Source organism: Budorcas taxicolor, chromosome 20, assembly GCF_023091745.1.
Source record: "Budorcas taxicolor isolate Tak-1 chromosome 20, Takin1.1, whole genome shotgun sequence".
Classification (NCBI taxonomy): domain Eukaryota; kingdom Metazoa; phylum Chordata; class Mammalia; order Artiodactyla; family Bovidae; genus Budorcas; species Budorcas taxicolor.
In genome coordinates this window covers 42,689,113-42,714,529 of record NC_068929.1, presented here as the reverse complement: position 1 = coordinate 42,714,529, position 25,417 = coordinate 42,689,113, and the positions used below count along the sequence as shown (strand labels likewise).

Below are 25,417 nucleotides of genomic sequence, written 5' to 3'. Positions count from 1 at the left end.
GTGAGAGCTGATCATCTGCAAAAACAATATCTGACTTGAGTAGGAGATCACAGTTTCCATGATTCAGGAGATGTAAATATGTTGGCTTAAGGGGTAAGAAAGGTCAGAGATTTGGGAGGTAATGGAGTAAAAGTTAAACAATAGAAATTTAACTCAGGGATTCAATTTGGCAAATGTCTTTAATTTCTGCTTTCCAGGTCCACCATTCATGAGTGTATGTGTAGTCTATTTGTGGATTTAGGATGGGTTATATATTTGGGCAGTTTCAGTTTAATGCTAATAGCATCCAACAGAGGGAAAATAGAACAGACTTCTAAGTGTTTTCTTCCAAAGCTAACCTCACACGTGATTCTTCGTAGGAAGAAGATGCGAGCCAGCCCCATCCGCATCCCAACTGTCACCAGTGACACCGACTGGGACTTCTGCTTCCATCTGTAAGTGCCACAGAGTCTTAGCATCACTTTCCACTGGCCTGAAACACTGGGACCTTCACCTTTTTTAAAATAGGAAAAGATTTTGTTTTTCAGTGTTTACATTTTATGTTCTTTAAAAGTTTGTTCAAATTTAGTAGACTTTTTTGTTACATTTTTTTACTTTGTATTGAAGTATAGCTAATTAACAAGGCTATGATAGTTTCAGGTGGACAGTGAAGGGACTCTTCCATACATATACATGTATCCATTCTCCCCTAAACTCAATTCTTCTCCCATTCAGACTGCCACCTAACACCAAGCAGAGTTCCCTGTGGGACCTCCACTTAAGGCCAGTCTTGGTGAGAAGCTTTGCATGCATGTTATAGGGAAGATTGAGATTCTGTGTTGTTTTCTAATAACAGTTCCGCTATAATGCCCATTTGTACTTAGGCAACCTATACAACGGTTTCCCTGGTGGCTCAGTGGTAAAGAACCTGCCTGCCAATGCAGGAGACATGAGTTCAGTCCCTGGTTTGGAAAGATACCCTGGAGAAGGAAATGGCAACGCACCCCAGTATTCTTGCCTGGGATATCCCAGGGACAGAGGAGCCTAGCAGGCTACAGTCCATGGGGTCACAAAGAGTTGGAGAAGACTTAGTTGGAACACACACACATGCAACCTATGCAAGATGGAAAAGAAATGTTTTTTCCTAATTTAAGGGAGGTTTCAACTCTTTTTTTTTTTTTTTACAAAGATAATTTTAACAAGATTGGTGAAGTCATGGAGAATTAAAAAGTTAATGAGCAAATTGAAATTGTTTCATGAAATAGTCTTTCAGTCGTGTCCAACTCTTTGCGACTGCATGGACTGTGTAGCCCACCAGGCTTCTCTGTTCCTGGGATTCTCCAGAAAAGAATTCTGGAGTGAGTAGCTATTCTCTTCTCTAGGGGATCGTCCCAACTCAGGGATAGAACCCAGGTGTCCCATATTTCAGGCAAATTCTTTGCTGTCTGAGCCATCAGGGAAGCCCTTCACGAAATAGACAATAAGTAAATTAAAAATTTTACATCATAGCAACTAATACTTATTGAGCAAATACTGTGTGCCAGGCACTGTTCTAAGTACTTATATATATTAACTCAATTAATTTCTCCAACAATTCTGTGAGGGAGGTACTGTAATTACCCCATTTTTTAGATGACGAGTATAAATTAAAGAAAGGTTGGGCAGTTTGCCCAAAGTCACATAGCTAGTAAGTGCTGTTCAAACTGGGCAGTCTGACTTCTGAGTCTGTTCTTTAACCACTTCTCTATACCAGGGCTTTTCAACCTTGACACTGTTGACATTTTGGATTAGATAATTATTTGTTGTGGGGCTGTCCTGTGCATTGTAACATCCTTGGCCTCTACCTATGAGATGTCAGTAGCTCCGCCCCCGTTGTAACAAGCAAAGTAATCTGACATTGCCAAATATCCCCTGGGAGCAATATCATCCTTGGTTGAGAACCATTGCTCTGTACCAATGCTATCAAGTAGAAATATAATGCTAGCCAAAAATCTAATATTAAATTTTAAGTAGCCATATTAAAAAATAAAAAGAAATAGGTAAATGTAAATACTATATATCAATATATATATTATATTATATAAAATAATTAATGAAATATTTTTCTTTGTATTAAGTCTTTGAAATTCAGTGTGTATTTTACACTGCAGCAGATCTCAGTTCAGGCCAGCTACATTTCATGTGCTTAACAGCCAAGTGTGTCTAGTGGTTAACATGTTAGTGTAATTCATTCTGTACCATCTTATAAAATATTTTAAGGATTATATAACTATAAAAATTGAAGTTAAAAATGCAGAGTTCAGGAATTGTTCTGGTGGTCTAGTGGTTAAGAATCTGCGTTTCAGTGCAGGGGAAATGGGTTTAAACCCTGGTCAGAAAACTAAGATCCCACATTCCCCATGGAACAACTGAACCCACTCATCACAACTTGAGTTTATGCACCAAAATGAAAGATCCTTCATGATGCAGTGAAGAACCTGCATGCTTCAACTAAGACCCAATGTAGCCAAATAAATAATAAAATTAGTATTTTTTAGAAAAAGAAAAAATGTTGAGTGCATAGTAGAGTATCTTGGAAATAGTCAGATAATTCATATCTAATTTTACTAGTAAGAATTCACATTTATGATGGCAATATATAGAATAAGTTAGAAGCTGAGCAAGGCAGATCATTCATTTAACTTTTTTATTTTTTTTAATATTTTTGGTCATGCAGCACATGGAATCTTAGTTCCCAGACCAGGAATCAAACCTGCATTCTTTGCTTTGGAAGTGCAGAGCCTTACCCACTGGACCAGCAGGGAAATCCCTGGCCTAATCTTTTTATTCTGACTATTCTTTGAGATATCTATCTGGTCAGTATTCTCCAGGTATCTTTCTTACCTTTCACAGCAACAAGTTCAAAGCTAGTTCAGGGCTTTGCAGTCTCAAGTTATTTATCAAGACTTGACTGTTTCTTCTTCCTTTGAGGCCCTGCTATTAAAGCTTAGGCTTATTTTGGGCATGTTTTTAATATCAAAAGTTAATAATATTTTTGGTGACCCCAATAGGTTGAACTTCTGCTCCAGGTATATGAAATATACAGCCTAAGCAAGGTCTTCTGTTGAGGGACTAAGTTTTCTTTCTGTGAGTTTCTTGAGTTAGGCTCTCTTGCCACAGATTTCCTCTGTCATCAGTCTTTTTCAGGCATCTTGAAGACCTTACACTTCCTTTTTCCAGTCATTTGTTCATCATTAAACAAGCAGTTATTTTTTCCTGCTGTGACCCAGATATCAGGGTTTCTTAGAAACAAATGAGACTCAGTCCCAGCCCAGGTGATTTTACTTACTAGGAAGCAAAGAAGACTCAGAAACAAAACAAATTTTGAAAAAGACTGTAGTGTGAGTCGCACTATAGTCGAAGTTGGAGGAAACTTTGGCAAGCCTGTAGAGGGTGTTTGTACTACTACTCCAGTGCAATATTTCCAGCAGAGGTGACACTCCATTTGGGTCTTGGATGAGTATGGAATTCACCAGGCAGAGATCAGGCAAGTTTAACTCCTATTTCCCAATTTCATGGCTCCGCCAGGCTTCTCTCCCTTTTCCATTGAGTTTTTCCATGTCGTCTGAAAGCACACTTCTGTTTGTGGACTGAGCGCAGTCCTGCCAGGGCCTGGGCCTGGGCCTAAAGAAATGTTGCTGCCCTGTCCACATGGTTTACCCACATGCCTAAATAAATATAGGTTATTTAGAACAGAACTCTGGATGGATATTAACATGTCATTTATTTGAACCTGGTGTAAAAGGTTACATTTGACATTTATTTTCCTTCTAAATTTTCTCCTTCTTGTATTCTTACAGCAAGCATTCATTACTTATCTAATTAGTGGAAAAGGAAGGTAAAATTTATTTTGAAAACTATGCAATTGTTGAGCTTTTAAAAACTATCATGATTACAAACGTGATTCTTTGGGGAAAGTTACTTATAATTAAAATTTCTGCTGTTCCTCTTAAGATCTTAGAATTCTATTTCTTCTGGATCACTTTATGATTTTTCTGGTAGAGTTAGGATATGGTTATTTCTTTTGTTAACATAGGATTCACTCTTTGGACTTTATCACATCAATTACCCATTCACAATTATGTTTAGCACTGAAATCTGAGATTTATGTTGTCTGTGTGTATACATGTGTGTATATGTGTGTATGTGTGTGTATGTGTGTGTAAGCGGGTGGGATAGGGGTGCTGGGGAAGAGGGAGAAGATTTTTCAACCCACTCAGCTCTTTTTCCAACACATTTTTGGTTTATATTTTTTTCCCCTAATAATTGAAAAGGTCATTTCTCTTCTGAATCTGCAATTGACCCAGTGTGTGTTCCCCTCCCTTCTTGGTAAGACCACATCCTCTTTAGTTAGGGTTTATATTGAAGCTTTTAAGAAATTTTGAAGAGGACATGTGAAGTTCCAACCTCAAAATGTTAGTTCCCTTTACCTTATTTCACTGTGTCCATTTTTGCCCCTGGTTTGGATCAGAATTTAGAACACTAGGAATCTTGGAGATCTTCCAATTCAACATCCTGAAGTCATGGAGCTCATAAAATAATAATAGCTAATGTTAAAAGAGCACTTACTAAATAGCAGGCAGTGTGCTAAGTGATTTATGAGTATTACCTGACTTAATCCCATAACCTCATCAGGTGAATGTTCATATTGACTTCATTTTACAGAGAAACAGATTAATGGCTTACTTACAGTCTTATGGTTGGTAAGCCGCAGAGTTGCAGCTGAGTGGGTAGTTCAACAAATCTGTTTCATTTGAACCACTACATTGCTGTTCTAATTCTGGGTTTTGCAGGTGACATGAGTTTGCTACCTGGCTTTATTCTTCAGGTCTGTTTTAAAGATCATATCCCCAGCCCCCAGTTGGGAGGGCTCTGTCCTTCAGTGCCACCTTGTTTGAGATATGCAAAGGTCAAACCTCACTCCATGTCCCTCTCTGGTACCCACAGGTCCCAGCAAACGAAGATCCCAGAACATCAGCGAATAGATGAGTCGTCTCCCACTAGTGGATCTGAAGAGAGTGAGGAAGACACCAAAGTCAAGGAAAAGGTCATAGACCATATGTCTCATCCCAGAGAGAAACTGGCCCAATCCCAGAAGAAAATAGCTCAGCTGATTAAGGGGAAAAAGGTAAAATAAAAAATCACAAGGTTTTCCATTTTCAAATATATATGTCCATGATTAGAGAAACTCTTCCTTAACTTCAGACTGAAGGCCATGAAGTGAAGGAAGGTGTTAATATTTCTTTGTAAGTGGGAGAAAACAGAGCAGAGCATAGTTGGTAGCCAGCCCACCTTCCAGTTCCACACATGGGTCACTAAATACTTCCTTGGAGTATTTGTGCTCCTGGCTTTAAACTGAAAATTGATGTTGGATCTTCCTGTTGCTGTGTCGTTCTTTTAATTAACAGTTTTTTATTTCTCCTGAAAGGTTTCAGGATAATACCTTTTGGGCAACAAGAAGTCCAGGATAGTGAGGCAAGAGACTGAGAACAAGGGTAGCCAGGCGCAGTCTAGGCTCAGGCCTAGCAAGGATATGGTAAGATGCCTGTGGTTACAGTGGAATCCTAAGTAAACCAAAGGACAGGAAGTGGGTGGTAGCAGCAGAGGTCAGGGAGGCCAGGTATCCATTTCCAAGAGCAAAGCCAGGACTTAGGAACTGGGACCTCAGAGCAAGTGTTTAGCAGGAGTGTTCAAAGTCGAGGAACAGGAGACAGCCTGTCAGTGACCCTCGTGATTAACACACAGGCACCAGCCTGCTCCCAGAGCGTTATTTATCAACAAAGAATTCTTATGCTGACTTACTGACTTCCTAGCCATTCCCAGACAAGGGAAAGAGTGATCTTAAAGTACTTGTGTGAAAGTCTGCAGATGGCTTAGGAAAGGCTGAGAGAGGCACCTCAGAGGACAACAGAAGTTGATACTTCCCTGGATGGATATATCTGTAAATTTACCTGTGTAAACTACCCAGAAACTTGGAAAGGACCATCATCCTGACCCATTAGTATTTCATGAGCCTAGGCTAGAATGATCGGTTCTAGAAAGACAAGTACCAACTGCCGCAGAATGCAAGTGTGAGCTTCTAAGATTTGACAGCTCCTTGACCACTTTGGATAATGACAGGGATTGAGATTTAGGAGTTAAATCTAGCCCACCCCAGTTCTCACCGCCCTGAAGGACAGGAGGATTGGCGGTGGCAGAGGCAACGCTGGGCTGACCTCTGGAGCCCATACTGGTTATCTCTGTGCCCAGGACAGGAAGTGTGGGGATGGATGAATACACAACGTCCAGAGCCAGGAAAGGACTCAAGGCCTTGGACTCTCATTCTAGGCATTTATCATGGTATTATGCTTCCTCCTCAGAATAGAACTTAGTATTTACTGTGCGGTTAGCCCATGAAGAACACGCACATGTTCTGACCGAATGGCTGTTTTTAAAGCCTGAAGGGAAATGTCCCTCTTACATTGTTTGCTTCTGTGTGTTTGAGCTCAGAGGGATGAAGCCTAAAGTGTAGAAGGATGTGGGAGTCACAGGGGTCAGAAGAGAGCAGTCCTTAGACTTCTCTGTGTTACTCTGTAAGGGGGTTACAGTCAGATAGTACAGAACAGATTCGGATCCTTTTGATATTGACTCACTTTCCTCTAGAGTAATTCTGTAAGGTGAGTGGTATAGATCCCTAAGTAAAAAAGGAAGCTGGGACGCAGGGTGTTCTTGCCTGAAACCTCACAGTCAGTAGATGTCAGAACCAGGATCAAAATTCCAGGCTTCCTAAAGTGCTGTTCCATCTCACCAGTAAATAAATGCCTGACTTTGTCAATCACTGCAGCTACCTGGTGACTGTGTATGTAAAGTTACTGACATCTATGCGTTAAAGATGTAATTCTTTGAATTCTTAAGAGAGCTCTGCCCATCAGTTCTACAGGGCCAGGGACTCTTTCCCCACCCCATCCTTATCTTTGCCAGTAGAGAGATGATTTATTCAGCAAGTACTGAATGAGTGGCCTCCTCTGTGCATGGAGCATACAGTAGTGAACTTGAGGAATAAACTGTTCTTGAGGAACGTATTTTCTATTTGGGGAGACAGATCACAGACAAAAAAATTTTAGTTAATGGAATATCAGAGAGATAAATGCCATGAAGAAAAAAAATTAAAATTGGCAATGGGTTATAGTAAGTGATGGGGTGAGAGGCTGTTTTATTAAAGTGACCAAGGAAGGCCTCTCTGAGGTCAACAAAATGAAAATGACACAAGAGGGTAGTGATCTGTGAGAGTGTCCCAGGCTGGGGAACAGCAGGTGTACAAGCCCTGAGCTAGATCTTTAAAAATCCAGATATGCTTATGATCATAAATAATAATAAAAATTTAGAAGAAGAAGAAAAAGATGGAGGAGGAGAAGAAAAAGAATGATAAACACCTAGCTACTTGGTCACCATGGGCAGGTGCTAGTGAATGAACTCATTATTTGGAAAGCTGGTAAATTAAGGGAAAGATTAAAGTATATATCCTGTCCTTCTGTTGTGAACTGTACTGTTGGGTAACCAAGAAATAGATGAGGGGAGATTTCATTTTTATAAAGTTATTTCAGCTAACATGTGAAGAAGGAATGATAGAATTAGGATATCATCATTCTATTATCTTTTATAGATTTATTCATGTAGTTTTGCCTTCATTAGCAAGAGACAAGCAGAGATTAGGTGTCTTCTGACGGTAGAACATATGAAGTAGTTTTGCTTGGGGGAAAAAAAAAAAGCTAAAGGTAACCAAACTTCTAAATCCAATGACCAATATAAAGGCAGAATGGAGGATGGAAGGGCGTGTTCAGTGACACCATAAGGAGGTAGTCAATCCAATTTCCATCTTTGGGAAACACTGTAAGCCAAATAACTCAGTTTCTTCCATGAATAATTTTCAATGAAAAGAATTAGAAATAAACGTGGAACCCACGGATTAAAGGAGACTCAGGAGATAGATCTCAGTGTTTGGACAATCAAACTGCAAACTATGAGGTAATTATTAGATTTATGGGACTAGGTATTTGATAGCAAGGAATCATTGTTAATATTTTGGTGCAATAATGATTTTGTGGTTCTGTTGTTTGGCCCAAAAAGTTCATTCAGGTTTTCTCTGAGATGTTACAGAAAAACCCAAACGAACTATCCGGCCAGCCCAGTATTTCTAAGTCCATATCTTTTGGAGGTACTTATGAAGTATGAGATGACTTAGTATCTTGGATGCTTCAGAGCCATAGAGGGAGAGGGTAGGTACATGTGGAGCATAGATATGAAACAAGATTGACCATGAATGGTTACTTGAGGCAGCTAAGTGAGTCATTGGCCATACTGTTAAAATTTTTCACAGTGAGAGGTAAAAATAAGTCCCTCTGGCTGTGATGTAGAAAGTTAACTATGGGGGGGCAGGGGTGGAGGCAGTAGGAGGGGCTGAGGTCACCCAGGTCATAGGTGAGGGTGGCTTGGCTTGGGTAGGCATGGCAGGAATGAAGAGAAGAGCTTAGCTTTAGGACTGCCTAGTAAGGTGGAGCCAAAAGGACTTGCTGGATTGGCTGTGGGATGGGAAGCGGGGAGGAGGGGAAAGGTGACAGTGGATGCCTTCCCGCATTCCAGTGATGAGATGCGGGCCGGAGAGTTTCCTCCTTTCCAGAAAGCATGATAACTTGCTTGCTCTCTGCAGAACATTGAAGCAAATAAGGAGCTGATTCGCTGTGTCATCCTTTCTCGGATTATTTTTGGGGAAGAACACTGGAAATGTGCACAGGCTTTGGCCACCCTGGCTTATGGCTACCTGACACTGAGAGGTACTCTGTTTCCCAGCTGGGTGTGGGTGGGTGAGCCATGCTGAGCACACACACAACTGCAGTGGGGGGTGAGGATGACCAGGGGAGGATCCATCCCGTCCCCAACGCACAGCTCATCAAGAGAAGGGAAAGCCCACGGGTGAGGCAAGCAGTAGGATGGGGGACTTAGAGATACAGATAATAGTGAGGGAAAGAAGGCAGAGGACAGAAGGCTGAAGGACAAAACGGGGTAGAGGAAGCAGAGCCGGTGAGGAAAGAGAAGAATCAGGAAGGGCCAACTGAGGGGAGCCAAGGGAGGAGAAGGCATTTCAAAAGGCACAGTGTGGTTTCGGCAGGTTCTGATGGCAGAGAGAAGTCAGATGGGGTGAAGGCTGAAGAGCGACCCATGGATTTGCCAATCAGCGCGTCATTGACAGTGGGTTTGGCACCAACAAGTAAACTCCGTGGGCCCTGGGAGAGCCCAGGTTCAGGAAGACAATTTAGGAAACTGTTTCTGAAATTCTGACTGGAGGTGAGGGCAACTTGAAACCAAGAGGGAGGAACCAGAAGCATTTGAGGGGGATGTTTGTCTGAACCAAGGGAAGGCAGACGCAGCCCCCTTTCTTCGGAAAGATTACTGAGTGGGTCTGTGGAAGGAGGTTGGGCTTCATCTTCTGAAGTTGACACTTTCTATGAGCACCCCCAGTAGACCTTGCGTTTTGCTTTTCCAGTTAGATTCCAAGCTGACTCAAGACAGGTAAACAGGTCATGCCACAAAAGATGCCGGCGGCACCGCCCTCTTTTCCCTGACTCACAGTTCTTCCCGCCACATGCATGGGCAACCACATTTGAGTCACAGGTTAGAGGGGAAAAAAGTTTTCCTGTAAAGGAAGGTCTTTTTGTGTGTTTGTTTTTTCCTGATGGGAAAAGCAACTTCCTGGGTAAGTGTCCACATAATATAATAGTACTCAACCTTGCACCCAGACTTTCTGAAACCTAGCCTAGAATTTTTCTAGATTATGATCATGACCTGTCCTTGAGAACAGCCCAGGATCTTTTATTTCAGGTATAGGCTTTACCCAATTTCTTCACTTTAACTTTTTTAAAAAAGTCTGTGGTCCTTCAAATAAAATAACAAAAGCTTTGAAAAATCAAAAACCTTCAAGAGGGATGAATTCCACTTAGTTTTGTTGTCATTAATTCTGCAACTGCTTTGAAACGGATGGAATTTATGAGCCAGGCTTCTGTGTAGGCAGGACATATGCATCTGTGTGTGCTCATGCCTCGCTGCACGCGTCCGTGTTTTATGGACAGCAGACCTGCCTGCCTCATTTCCCTGGGAGCCTTTTCCAGTACTGGGGGAAGGGCTTCAAGCCAGAAGACTGATTTCTCTCAATAAACAATCTTGCAGTATTTAATGAGACATTTGTATATGGGAGATGCTGTGAAGAGGACTCTGGAAACTATAAGGTACAGAAGGCACAGTCTTGGCCTTTAGAGAATTTAGAACCTCATGTAGAAGGTGAGCTACACATAGGCAGCTATGATAAGAAGGCACCAGAAGGCAGATGCTATGTGACTGGTTTAAATACAGGGCTTTGGGGATGCTGTTGTTGTTCAGTTGCTAAGTTGTGTCCGACTCTTTCTGACCCTATGGACTATAGCACACCAGGCTTCCCTGTCCTTCACTATCTTCCAGAGTTTGCTCAAACTCATGTCCATTAAGTCAGTGATGCCATCCAACTATCTCATCCTCTGTCATCCCCTTCTCCTGCCTTCAGTCTTTCCCAGCATCAGGGTCTTTTCCAGTGAGTCAGCTCTTCACATCAGGTGGCCAAAGGATTGGAGCTTCATCTTCAGCATCAGTCCTTCCAGTGAATATTCAGGACTGATTTTCTTTAGGATTGACCGATTTGATTTCCTTGCTGTCCAAGGGACCTTCAAGAGTCTTCTCTAGCACCATAGTTCGAAAGCGTCAGTTCTTTAGCACTCAGTCTTCGTTATGATCCAACTCTCACATCTGAATATGACTACTGAGAAAACCATAGCCTTGACTAGATGGACCTTGGGGTCGTTGGGTGAAAGCATTTCTTGCTGAAGGTAGTAAGTGATAGATTCAGGAAGAGGTACCATTCAAGAAGGTCCTTTGAAAAATGTATAGGGTTGGGTAGGCAGAGGAAAGGGTGGACATTTCTGATGAATAACGAAGCCTGGGCAGAGGCCTGAAGGTGGGAAGGTGCAGTGTGTGTTTAGAAAGCAATCAGCAGCCTGGCGAGCTACACTGAGGACTGCTCAGATGAGCCTGGAAAGGGCACCTGGGGGCAGGCTGAGGAACTAGTCCTTTGTTTGATAAACAAGGAGGACTAGTAGAGATTTTCTAGCAAGTGGTGAATAAATCAAAGTGGGCTTGTGGAAAGGTCAGTTTAGCAATGATAACTGGAGTGGAAGCCATCTCAACTAGCTGTTTACATCTAGGTGTAAACTCAGGCGGATGACAGGGCCACAAGTGAGAAGGTAAGGATTTGAGAGTCTGTGATGCACAGGTTACCTTTACCTTTTAAGCTAGAAATCCCACTTCTGGGACTCTTTCCTGAATCTACAGTTATAACCTGGATGAGACAGTATGGCTGAGGTTATTCTTTGCAGCACTGTTTATGATAGTAAAAGATTGGAAACAACCAAGTGTGCTCATGAAGCACTAATATGCACAGTGGGGGTATGCAGTCTTATAAAGGGCACGAGGAAGCTCTGTCTACAACCAGGGAAAGATCTCCTGGATCCATCTTTAAGTGACAGAGAAGGCACCATGCAGGACGGTGTTTGTAACCTGCCTCTTTCTGGGTGAGAAGGATGGGAGAGAAATGAGAATATGTGCTTATATTCATATAAAGAAATACTGAAGGAAACACAAGAAAGAAAAGTTACCTAGAGGTTGCTTGTGGTAAAAGACGATAAAATTGGAAGTGAGATCTCTCAACATTTACCTTTGCATAAAATTTTGACTTTTGAACCATGGGTATGTACTGCCTATTCCAAAAAGACTGTGAAGGGAGAATTGGCAGGACATGGCACTGGATTTGGGGTTGAGGAAAAGTGAGGCCCCAAAGTGACCATGAAGTTTCAGGCCCCTCAAGGTGCTACTGTCAGAGACAAGCAGATCAGGAAAGAAGGTGGAGTGGAAGAAGAAATGTGGATCTGGTTTTTGATATACTGATTTTGAGTTGCAATAGCAAAAGCCACGAGTATATTTGAACTAGGTGCTGGAAAACTGGGACCAGAACTTGAGAAGAAAGCAAGGGAATCATAAGTATGGAGGAATATTTGAGACCAGAAGTAGGGAGGGGCAATGGAAAATTATAAGTGTGAAGGCCAAGTTTGAAGTTATAGGAGTTGATAAAGCTTCTGGGAGGAAAGAGAGAAGAAAAGGAAGAGGTGAAAAGACAGACCTTTGGAGAATGGACACATTTATGGGAGGGAACTGGGGACCCTGGCAGAGTGAGCACTGAGTCAGAGAAGGTTTATCAAGGAGAATCAAGTTAGTGCAGTGCCTTGGAAGCCAAGAGGAGAAGCCAGCAGCTAGGGTGTCTAATGCTGCCATGAGATGGGGATGCAAGAAACCGTGACCAACTGATTCAGTAGGACACTTTTGGGGACGTCACAAGAACCTGCAGAAGGGTTGGAGCAGAAGCCAGATCCCAGGAATGAGGGGAAGGCACAGGGGCCAGCAGTCTAAACTATGTATGTCACGTCCTGCATAGTGAAAGGGATGTGGGGAAATTGAGGGTAGTTAGGGAAGGCAGGAAAGTCACATGAAATTTACAAGAGGAGGAGACCTGGGAAGATTTCTGGCAGTGAGGAAGGAGCCAGATAGAGTTTGAAGGTTTTAAAAACAGAACAATGGATGCGATGGGTCCATGAGTCAAAAATGAGACAACACAAGGCCTTTGCAAAGCAGAGTATAAAAGGCTGTGGGCTGGTGAAATAGAGTAAGGGGACACTAGAAATGGAACTCTGTCACCAGCTGATCTGATGAGAACCATCCTGAGGCTAGGCTTCCGTGGTTGAGAGAAGGGCAGGTGGAGAACAATGGGGTGGCCGGTCACCTTGCTACTGCTGTTTCCAAGTGTTTAGGAGGAAATAATAATATGGACAGGCAGTTTCCTGAGGCTTTTCCTATGTTTAATGAAGCAGTGAATTAATCTGTTAGCCTGTTCTTACTGGGGCCTTTCTGAGTATCTGGGGCTCTGTTATAAGTTCTGCAAAACCCCCAAAAAGAAGTATAAGTCATGAACCCTACCTTCTCTGTCTAGTTGGTTAAAAAAAAACACTGGTACAGGAACAAAAAGGAATGATAAAAAACCCAGGTGATCAGACCTTCAGGAAGCCTGGTAGCTATCTGAAGTGAGTGTGCATTTGAGAAGGCAGTCTTTTATAGAGATGCTGTAAGCAGCTTTATGAAGAATGTCCAGAGTATGTAGGGACAAGCATAATAAATTGCTTAAGAGGTACGGACCCTGGTAGTAATGATAATAATGGCTAATATTTATTTAAACTCATTTCCCACCAGTGTGCCAGGCACTGTTTAGTCCTTTTTCATAAATTAAAATAATCCTTGCAACAACCATACAAGTTAGGAGGTATTTTCATTGCTGTCTTATAGATGAATAGACTAAAGTACAGGTAGATTAAGTAACTCATTCAGGTAGTGGCTAAGCCGACTTCTGTACTTGGAAGTCTGGCCCTAGACCCTGCTCTCTTAATCACTACTGTGAGAACTTCCTAAATATAGGTGATGTTCTAAGGTGACAAAGGCTGAGGAGCTCTGAGCAGATTGTCTGTGGCCTGAGTCAGAGTAACAGACATCAGTGGTGGAATCTTATCCCAAATTAAAGAGAAATGATTGATACATTGGGTGAACAATCTCCGGACCCCTTTTCCAGTTTATCAGTATGTGCTTGTGATTTCTGAGTCTCAGGTTTCAGAAGCAGGTCTCGCTGCTGCCCTGATTTTCACTTCTGTAGTTGCTGCATTCCTGGTGCAGGGAGAAGGTTGGTGTCCTTGGCTTGGGAAAGCAAGTAAAGGAAACTGACTTGGTCTTGGAGCAGACGTTGGAACTAGGGAGTTGGGACCCGGAGTCAGGGAACAAGGTCACTGATCTGTGAGTGTCCTCTGGAGAGAGAGGAAATGAATCTTACATGTATACATATATGCAGATGCTATTTTTCCACAAAAGAGGGTGTTCTTGTAATTACTAAAAAGCAAATTCTTTTTAAAGCATTAGATTCTGATTCATCATATTTTTTATCATCCTGAATTTTCTCATGTAGGGAATGTTATAAAAATATTATCACAGAGTGACATTTAAATTTTTTATTTTATTATTTGGCTGCATTATGTCTTAGCCGTGGCACATGGGATCTTTGTTGCATCATGCAGGATCTTTCATTGTTGTTCAAGGATTCTCTAGTCATGGTGCTGGGCTCTAGTAGTTGCATTGTGTGGTCTTAGTTGATCCACGGCATGTGGGATCTTAGTTTCCTGAACAGGGATTGAACCCATGTCCCCTGCATTGCAGGGTGGATTCTTAACTGCTAGACCACCAGGGAAGTCCCAGAGTGAGTTTTTTTTTAAACAAAAAAAGGACTTTTTTCACTTTAGAAAACATTTGTCTGAAGCTGTGGTCTCTAAACTCTTGAGAATTAGCTTCCTTAGCACTAAAAAAGTTTTCTGTGCTCTCCATAAATATGTATTTATTATAAACTATGTACAATAGTATTGAATATTATGTAATATTATAAATATTCATTAAAATGGAAAACAACAAACACTTTTTTTAAAAAAAGAGAGAGAAGTTTTTATCCCCTCCCACATGCCCTAATGGCATCTTGCATACCCAGAGGGATATACACATCCCACTTTGGAGACCAGAGTGCATTCTGGGAAGGGTAAAGGAGTCATTTTTCTTTAGGGCTGAACTTCCAAGTTTAATGAGCTGTTTAGTTCAATTTACTTAAGGCCCACTGGTCACGAGCTCTGCTTTTTCATCAGAAGGACCACAATGCAATGAAGGGGAGACAAGAAACTATATAATTAACTAGCTGATGCGTTTAGAGGAAGTGTTTCTCTTGGGGATTTCAGAAGTAGCGCTGGGCCCCCAGGGCTGGGGTGTGGGGCTGAGGGAGAGACTTGCAAAGCCCCAGAACGACTTTAGGATTTGTTTCTCATTTAGGAGCCCAGGAGCAGTGTTGTGCTGATCCGGGAGTGGTTTTCAGTGGCTCATCCAGTTTCACTTTTCTCCTTCCTCTACACCCCGGGAACCATCTAAATGTGGTTCCTGCTCTCCTTACTGACACACTCCCAAGGGCCCAGCTGATCATGGAAAGTAACCTATTTGATAAAAAGACTCTCAGTTTCCTGATTCGTTGTCTTGGTCTGATTCCCTGGCAGAGTTTTCTGTTGCTGCTACCTTCTCAGGACATGTAAAGACTCCCTGTCACCCTGCAGATCAAGTCCAGCCTCCTCATCTTGGCATCTAAGACTCCATTTTCCCCATCCAATTCATATCTTCCATGTCGTTCAGTTTAAACCTCCCTTTAGTCAGACTTGGAGAAGGCAATGGCACCCTACTCCAGTACTCTTGCCTGGAGAATCCCAGGGACGGGGGAGCCTGGTGGGCTGCCATTTATGGGGTCACACAGAGTCGGACATGACTGAAGTGACTTAGCAGTTAGTCAGACTGCTCTTCTCACAGCCTTCCCTAATATTCTAGCACATGTGTGCACACCCATACACACACACACACACACACACACACACGTTCTGTCTTCATGGCCTCAGGCTGTTTCCTCCTAGTGGAAACCCTTTCTCATTCTTCTCCATCCGTCAGAACCTACTTACTCTTTAGGCAGAAGAGTCCCACTTCCTGCATACTTTACTAACTCACTATTTCTCTAACTGTGGTCCTCAGACAGCCTGTATCAGTGTCACCTAAGATAGCTGTTATAAATCTGAACCATTGGTTCTCCCCTTAGAACTTGCAAACCGTAACTACTGGAGGCCCAGGACTCTGCACTGTAACAGACGCTTTCTATGCAATTTGAGGACCCTGTCATCTGGTAACTTGAGATGTAGCCCTTTCTTTGGCGACAGAGTCCATTTTTCTCTTCCGTTGCGACCTACAGAAAGGGCATTTCTGAGTATTCTAACAAAGACTTCTTGGCTTCCGGGTCACTTTTAGGTCTTTCAGAGAAACTGTGTTCTCATTGTTGTAATTCATTATGGAGGACCTGCACATTTGGAACATATGAGGGCTTTAGGCTTTAAAAGCAAGTCCTTTTAATCGTCTCTAATGCCACTGACTACACCGTGCCGTGAAAGCAGCTCCAAAGGCCAGTGCTGTGTGCTGTGTTTAGTCACTCAGTCATGTCCAACTCTTTGCAGCACCATGGACTGTAGCCCTCCAGGCTGCTCTGTCCATGGAGATTCTCCAAGTACTGGAGCACATTGCTATGTCCTCCTCCAGGGGAATCTTCCTGACCCAGGGACAGAACCCAGGTCTCCTGCATTGCAGGCGGATTCTTTACCATATGAGTCATCAGGGAATCCTAAGAATACTGGATTGGGTAGCCTATCGCTTCTCCAGGGGATCTACCCGACCCAAGAACTGAACTGGGGTCTCCTACATTGCAGGCAGATTCTTTACCAGCTGAGCTATCAGGGAAGCCCCCCATGGGCCAGAGGGAGAGCAAACTGGGGGCTGGGTTGGGAGGGGCAAGTCAAAAGCACAGTGGGTCTCCTTCTGTGGCTGGGTGAATATGTTTCCCAGACCTCGGGTCTGCGAGGATGAGAGCTGTGTCAGCCATGGGTGGACCTCAGGAGGGCAGAGGAGAAGCTTTCTGTGTTCTCTGCTGGCCTTTCTCTTTTCTCCAGGATTCCCCTTATCCATCAGAGATCACTGGACATGAGCTGGTGTGGAAGATGAGAAAATAGTTCTGTAACCTGAACACTCCCAAGTCTCCCTCTGTTAACTGGACTAATTCCAGTTCAAATACGTGGCTCAGGAACACCAGCCTTTAGTTAGAAGACAAGGGGAAACACGCCCCATGTTCTGTCTTGTGGGGTGTTGGCATCCCTTTTGTCTTCTTTCTCTAGAGAGGGGCTTCACTGCATTAGAAATTAGATACTCTGTGTGTGTGTGTGTGTGTGTGTGTGTGTGAGACCAATTAGTATCAACAACTTCATCTTGGATTGAAAAAAAATCCCCAGATGGAAGTAATCGTATTCATAAGCCCCTGTCTTTATAGAATCCCTTTTCCAGCAAGCTCAAAGCATGCACTCTGTGGCATAACCCACTTCATTTCTGGACTGTCTCCATGTGTTGGTAAGAGGGCAGCTGCTATAATTTTGTTGTCATTTCACATTTGGGGGATGGAGAAGCTCTGTGGGTTGAAAAGGTCACATGGCATTAGCAGGAGATTGAGACCGGGATCCTCAGCTTCCTTTGCTGTCTCCGTCACTCCATCAGTGATGTCCAAATAGAGTCTGTCGATGAATGTCAGGGTGGCTGCATAAGAAATACTTGTGCAGTTAATTTCAAATATAGAGTCCTGGACCCCCTTCCTCAAGGGATCCCAACTCAACAGGTCTAGGGAGGGGGTGGCCAGGAACCTATTCTTTACAAGCATTCCAGATGATTCTAATGCACTGCAGTTTGGGGAACCAGTACTAAAGACCGTACTGACAACCACACTGCCCACCTTAGCCCTTCCCAGGAGTGTCTTTGACTGAAATGTGCCTTAATGTTTTCCTTCTTGCCCTTCACCCTCCAACTCCCGCAGGCCTTCCAGCTCAGGCCAAGAAACATGCGGAATCCGCCAAGAACGTCTTGCTGACCTGGAAGGGAACCACAACCTCAGACAAGGAGGAAAAGCAAATTCTGGAGACTCTGGTCATGCTCTACTACACTCTGGGCGTGGTCTGCCTCCTGCAGAACCAATATCCTTTCCTTCCCAGTGGGATCTGGAGATCAGGGCCAGGGGCCATCCACGCCAGATGAGTCATCTCACACAGGGTGGGAGGTGGAACCGAGGTCTCGTAGCTCCATTCTGACGTCCGGGCCCTCCATGAGCCTGCACTAGGAAAGTCCGTCTAGAAAGTACAAATGTTCCTCCTGTGTCTATTCACATGAGCTCTGAGTTGAGCCATGAGAGGGTTCTCACTGGGGACACACCTCCTGGGCACCTGAAAGTTTTGGGAGCCTGTCTTGTGCTTCGTTGAGCCCTCAAGACAGGCAATGTTAGCAGTAAGGAGGTGGGTGATAATGGCAGTGGCCATGTAGGAAGACGGAGGATGGATGGTAATTTGAAGCACTATTTGTCAGAGTAGGCTGCACATGCTCGTCCCCTGGGGAGATTTAAGAATGATTGCTATTTGGGTCCCACCCCCAAGAGTTTGATTTAGTAGGCCCCAGGTGCATCTGTTCCCTGAGATTTTTTAAAAGCCCCAGGTTACTTGTAACACGCAGCCAAAAACCTCTGATTTAATGTACACTTGATGGTTTTCTAAAATGCTGTTGAGAACACTGCCCATGAAGCTGAAGGCCAAGCAAAACAGACCAAAGAAATAGTTTTCCATATTTCAAGGGAGAACGGTTAAAAATGCCTCTCCTCCAAAAGCGTGTGATTTTGACAGCCTGTGGGTACTATCTCTGCTTGAAAACTAAGGAGTCTTTCATGTTCATGAATAATCATAAACCCTCTTTGAGCTCCTCTCTACACATTCCCCCTCTGCATTTTTGGTCCTGATGTACTCAGCTTGCAAAATCTGATACATTTCCTTCCTCTCTTATGCCATTCGCCAGAGGGCTATTGAGAATGCGGGAAATGGAAGGATATTGGGAATTAAGGGGATTTTCTTTCCTGCTCTTTGCCTCTCGCCAAAAAGCTGCTCTGCTTGGACTTTCTAAATGACCCAGAAAGTCCCTTTCAGCAAAATTGGTTCCTCTCTTTTGCCATTCACAGAAACCAACTTGGGAAAAAATGAATAATTGTTGTCACGCAGTAGATGCCTCTAACGAAATACCGTGTAATTCACGGTTTCCGTTCACTCCCAGTGCTTGCCACCCATCCTAGCCCTGGACTCCTGCAACACCACAAGACACCCAGGGCCCCGTTCCTTTTCTGAAGAATCCTCCCTTCTCGACAACACGTACAGATGAAAAATAGAGTGAAGTGTGTGTTCCCAGATACTGTTTCATTTTCCCAAGGGCCCCTTTTGTTTGCTCACCAGCTCTGCCCTGGTCAGTGGGGGCATTTGTGTACCTGGCACTTTCCTTGACTGTTTCACTGGCAGAGAGGCATATTTCAACCTGCAGAAGTCAGAGAGAAACATGAAGGAGCTGAGAGAATTGTATAAGGGAGGCACTTGTGGATTACAGGTCTCAGAGAAAGATTTAACAATCGCTTTGGGCAGGTGAGATCTGGGCTTAGAGAAGCTTGGATTTTTATGACTTTGTTTTTGTGCAGTCACTAAGCCTTGTCCGACTCTTTGCAACCCCATGGACTGCAACACACCAGGCTCCTCTCCTTCACTATCTCCTGGAGTTTGCTCAAATTCATGTCCATCACATTGGGGATGCCATCCAACCGTCTCATCCTCTGTCATCCCCTTCTCCTCCTGCCTTCAGTCTTTCCCAGCATCAGGGTCTTTTCCAGTGAGTCAGATCTTCACATTAGGCAGCCAAAGTAATGGAGCTTTAGCTTCAGCATCAGTCCTTCCAATGGATAAATTCATTTTTATGACTAAAGCTCGCAATTACATGATTGTCCTGTACTTGGTATATAAGGGGAGAAAAATATTTAGAGCAAAAGAACCAGAGACTCGAATAATAGTAAAAGAGGCTCATGTTTCCCAAATGCATATATCATGTTCTAAGTTTTCTGTGCTATTTCCCATTTAATCCTCATAGCCACCCCTGAGATAGCTGGTGCAATTACTTATCTCATTAGAAAGAGGGCAAAGAGACTGAGCTGAAGATAAAGAAACCATCCAAGGAGATAAGCTTTAAGTATTGGATTGGAACTTGGTCTGAACGTACAGACTCTCAGCCCTTCCTTGTGCTGCCTCACCTACTTACTCTAAAATTACTTTTTTTTTTTTTTTCTGAATTGCCATCTACTTTTGTCATTAAGTGGTCTTCCCTCATAGTTCAGTTGGTAAAGAATCCATCTGCAGTACAGGAGACCCTGGTTCGATTTCTGGGTTGGGAAGCTCCCCTGGAGAAGGGATAGGCTACCCACTCCAGTATTTTTGGGCTTCCCTTGTGGCTCAGCTGGTAAAGAATCTGCCTGCAATGCAAGAGACCTGGGTTCAGTCCCTGGGTTGGGAAGATCCCCTGGAGAAGGGAAAGGCTACCCACTCCAATATTCTGGCCTGGAGAATTCCATGGACTGTATAGTTCATGGGGTCACAAAGAGTCGGACACAACTGAGCGACTTTCACTTTCAGTTTGTCATTAAATATGACAACTTAAATGATAAAGAAGAAACACTTAATGAGAACAATATATTGAAGGTCCTTGAGTTATTCATAGCACATGCATTTTTAAGGAAAGTTGTATTCCATAAGGAAACAAAGTTCATGGAATTTGTTCAAGCCAGAATGAGACTTTTAACTATTTTACAGTTAGGAATCCTCTGAGAATAAGAATATTTAGATATGAGAAGGGGCCCATCAGAGTATCAGAGGAAAAAAAAGAATAATAAAAGGTTTACTGTTGCCTAGATTTTTCAAATGTCTTCACATCCTTGAAAACAATCCATTTCCAGAACTGTAAGCACTTGGCATGGCAGGGTAGAGGATGGAATGGTAAGTAAGTGAACTACATGAGTCATACTTGCCTCCTCTAAACAGCTATGAATCTAGTTGTCAAATGGGAAATGGCGGGGAGATGTTGGCATGTCCAGAGTTGAGTCAGAAACAATTCTTAAGTCCTCAGGCCCATAAGTGAGAGTCCAGTGACTGTCTCCTGCTGACACACGGGGCAGTGACTTAGATTTTTGTGCTTATGTGAAAGATAGCCTTGTTCCTCTTTCAGAATAACTTTGTATATTTCATTCATCCATGCCACACAGTTGACCTGTTTTGTGCATGCACTCTTCTAAGTGTTGGAATGTTTACAAAAGTATAACTACATTCTCGACACTGTTCTAAGTGCTTTACGTGTATACACATCAGGATCATATTTTAAGTACAGTTTTCTAACTGTTTTTTCAACTTAGCACATTTAAAGTTTTTCATGTCTGAAGTATTTTATTGTGTGATGTGCCATGATTTATTTAATCATCCCTCTTTTGGTGGGGAGATACGTACATTGTTTTCCCTATCCTGTCTTATTTCTAACTGAGGAAGAATAAATTAAACTAGATCAAACAAAACAAAGGAAAACCCCTGCTTTAGCCTAAAAGAGAAGGAATCAGATGTAATAAAATTTTATTTTGATTTTAGAAAGTCTTTGTTATGGGATAAATTATCCCATCTTATGAACTGCTGGACACCATTTTTTCCATATGCTTTTTTATAAAATTAGCCTATTGTGATATATTAATGGGTTTGATGAAATGGTAGTCAGTGAAATCTGGTGGGTAAAATGCTGGTTAATAGGAGTGTGCTTATGGCAAGGCTGGACTTTGAGCCACCCACACAGATGATCAGCCTGTGAAGGCCAAATTGTTTGGTTCTTAGAAAGTTCCTTCTGTGTCTGCAGAGCAAGTCACCTCTCTCTGACTTTCCACCCTTGTCCCTTTTCTTCCAGAGCCTCCTTGGCCAACTGCAGGTTAAACCTTGCGCTGGTATACTTTGAAAAGGCAGTTGACAATGTTATTGCCAATAAGGGTGACAATACGTCAGATCTGGTCAGTCTTTACCAGGAAATTGCTCAGATCGAGCAGCTGAGGAGGAACCACGAGCGAGCCATCCAGTACCTGCACCAGGTAGGTGGGTTGGCTGAAGTCCAGGCCAGGAGGCTTTGTTTGGCCGCAGGCCTGGTTCTCAGAAGGGAGGAACAGGGGATGGGATCGATTTTCCTCCAGATCCACACAAGAGACCTTCCTCAAGCTCTGGGCAGGGAACACAGGCTCATGGCTGGCCTGTCTGCTGTGTGACCTGATCTAACACAGCATTTCCCCTCCTGGCTTCCCTCACCTCTGTCTGTGCCAGGAAGAGGCAGCTGAGGGAAAAAGCCAGAGGGGCAACTGAGTTCACGTCTTTAACAAATGCAAAGGCTTCTAAAATGAAAATTTGTGATATTTTGGTGTAATGCTCTCATTTGTCCTGTAAACTAGTCCAGCTGGTTGAATTTCCAATCTAAGGTTAAACCACCAAGATGGTGTTTTGCTTGGAGGTAACTAATTTGACAGATGGTGAGGGGAAAACGAAACATAATGTTGAGTCTATCATAATTTAAACAGTGTAGGGCACTTTATGTATCAGGTACTTAAAACTTTCCTTGAAACTGCTGGTTAAATTCACCTTTTCTCTCCTCAACGGAGAACTGTGCTCACGGTTTCAGGTATCTCCCATGACTGAGATCAGATCATAGTACTGGATTTCCTATTTTGCAAAAAAAAAGTGCACTGCCCTCGAACAGTGCGTGACAGCAATCTGCTACTGAAGAAAAGGCATTTGCCTGCAATCCAGAAATCCCAGGTTATTGACATCACAATGGAGAGATGTTTGGGAATGCTGCCTGGAAGGCAGGGAGTCCGCTACTTACAGAGAAAGCCTGGCCGGTGTGTCTGAGACTCCCTTAAAGCAGCAGTCCAGTTTAGAATGAATAAAACAGTATATAATCAGGGTTTCCCAACCACAACAAAAATAATAGTTCAAATGTATGGAATGCTTTTACCATGTGCGCATGAGGCTATATTAGTTCATTTATTTCATGAAATAAGCATATGAAGTAAGCACCATTATTTATTTTTTATCTTATTCTATGCATGAGGAGGAGAAGGCAATGGCACCCCACTCCAGTACTCTTGCCTGGAAAATCCCATGGATGGAGGAGTCTGGTGGGCTGCAGTCCATGGGGTCGCTAAGAGTCAGACACTGAGTGACTTCACTTTCACTTTTCACTTTCCTGCATTGGAGAAGGAAATGGCAACCCACTCCAGTGTTCTTGCCTGGAGAATCCCAGGGACGGGGGAGCCTGGTGGGCTGTTGTCTATGGGGTCACACAGAGTCGGACACGACTGAAGTGACTTAGCAGCAGCGGCAGCAAACACTGTATACATATTCATTTAATCTTTACAACTGTTTGTGACAAATACAATTTTTATCACACCTGTTTTATATTCAAAGAAATTATAGTGACTTGCCTTGTTATAGTAAATGGCTGAGCTAAGATGGGAACCCAGGCAGTTGGGCTCTAGGATTCACGCTTTACTAGACTTTTTTTTTTTTTTGATACTGAACCTTTGAGAGGTTGAGCTAAAGCTATAATTTTGCATTTGTGATGAAACATAATAAAAAGTAATAATTTTTTGAGAACCTGCCATGTGAAGGGTGCTGTGCCCAGTGCTTTGCACGCATCATCCTATTAACCTTTCCCAAACCCTAATCAGGGCTTCCCTTGTGACTCAGATGGTAAAGAATCCGCCTGCAATGCCGGAGACCTGGGTTCAATCCCTGGGTTAGGAAGATCCCCTGGAGAAGGGAAAGGCTACTCACTCCAGTATTCTGGCCTGGAGAATTCCATGGACTGTTAGTCCATGGGGTCACGAAGAGTCAGACACAGCTGAGCAACTTTCACTTTCAAACCCTAATCAATGGAAAGTATATATTCTTTCTACATATGAAGGTAAAATTACTTGCTAAAGAATCACAGAGAGGAAGTAGCCGATCTGGGACTCAAACTCCTCTCTCAGGTAGGTAACTCCATGATTAAGTAAACATCAGCTGTCAATCAACCAGCACTTCTGTGGGAGCTACTATAAAATCCCCAGTGAAACACTGCCATTTGGGTACTTATCCTTCTCACCATTTTCTGTATTGTAGGCCCATTCGATCTGTGTCTCTTTGTACACTGAAGTCAGCCCGCAAGCTGCAGAGGCGAGTGTGTTACTAGCCAAGGCTTATGCCATGTCTGGAGAGGTCCAACACAAGGGTAGGTAGAAGAGGTAATTTTGCAGATATTATCATTTCCCACTCATAGGAGGGATACACACTGCCAAATGGAATAGGTGTATCTATCAATATGGACAGACGATAAGTAGCTTTTCATGTCTGTGATAGAAAGATAAGACTAGATACCATTTTGTACAGTCATTTACACATGGATTTAGACACAATAATATCTCCCCAAATTAGCTGGAACATCAAAACCAGTAAGATCATCTGATTTCTATTTCTTTTATTCCCTTAGAATCTCACCAGAGCAAAACCAATACAATATTGTAAAGTAATTAGCTTCCAATTAAAATAAATAAATTAAAAAGAAAAAAAACAAATCTCACCAGAATTTACCTGCATAAAGAGTAGAGAATCCTACATGCAATGAACATGGCCTGAGATCTATCAGTTAATTAGGAAATCCAATGATAAAAGAGAAACATTGGCTCCTCTCCTCATCCTCCTCCACTCTCAACCTCCTTGACTCTTAGAAAGAATGTTTGTAGCAGCTAGAATTTGCTCAACTTCTATTCAGAAGTGAGGTACTGGGGGTTCTGAAGGAAAGCTGAGTCATGAGCCCATCCTTCAGCAGTGGTCCTTTTCAGACAGTGCCATCCTTTTCACTGCGGGTAGCTTTGAGAGAGACTTGGAGAAACTGGTAAGGAAGGACAGTCCTATGCTCACCTGGCTTGATCCAATTAGTGGACACTAATGGATTCAGTGGTTTATCAGGGGGAATTTGAGATTTATAAAAAATATAATTTAAATATATTTTAAATGCTGTGCTTTTAAAAATAATATATTGTTTTAAAATAATCTTTTCTATACTTATAAAAATAATCCATTTTGGTGGACATTATTTGCCAGTTTATTATATGAGAGAGAAAGGAAGAGTGTGTGTATGTGTGTCTGATGAGGGGAGATGATATTATTTTCTATTCTTGTATTTCCCTATGTTATTATATAAACTTTTTCTTTTTTTAGTTTCAGAAGTTATTTGGATATTTTGAACATTGGTTTCTTTAGCATGAATGTTCATTGAAGATTCTTTTTCTGTGTTTTCTAGCTAATGATCTTGCTCCTTTTAAAAATGTCATTGTGTATACTCACAGTATTTGTGCTCCATGTATATATTTGATTTTTTAAAAACAGTCTTCATGGCACCCCACTCCAGTACTCTTGCCTGGAGAATCCCATGGACGGAGGAGCCTGGTGGGCTACAGTCCATGGGGTCATGAAGAGTAGGACATGACTGAGCAACTTCACTTTGACTTTTCACTTTCATGCATTGGAGAAGGAAATGGCAACCCACTCCAGTGTTCTTGCCTGGAGAAGCCCAGGGACTGTGGAGCCCAGTGGACTGCCGTCCATGGGGTTACACAGAGTCGGACACGACTGAAGTGACTTAGCAGCAGTAGCATGGTTATTAAGAAATTTCATCTGTT

The 25,417-nt window shown here is 42.7% G+C and overlaps 1 protein-coding gene across 1 annotated transcript in view; it reads left to right on the top strand.

The window, feature by feature from the left end:
• The first annotated feature begins 366 nt into the window (after positions 1-366).
• Positions 367-25,417, top strand: part of TTC23L (tetratricopeptide repeat domain 23 like) — a 45,457-nt gene continuing 20,406 nt past the window's right edge. Inside the window, exons 1-7 of the mRNA XM_052659321.1 lie at positions 367-434; positions 4,966-5,146; positions 8,705-8,828; positions 17,645-17,801; positions 19,152-19,277; positions 21,619-21,796; positions 23,859-23,967. Of these exons, the coding sequence (XP_052515281.1) occupies positions 367-434; positions 4,966-5,146; positions 8,705-8,828; positions 17,645-17,801; positions 19,152-19,277; positions 21,619-21,796; positions 23,859-23,967 (943 nt within the window). The remainder of the gene's footprint in view (positions 435-4,965; positions 5,147-8,704; positions 8,829-17,644; positions 17,802-19,151; positions 19,278-21,618; positions 21,797-23,858; positions 23,968-25,417) is intronic.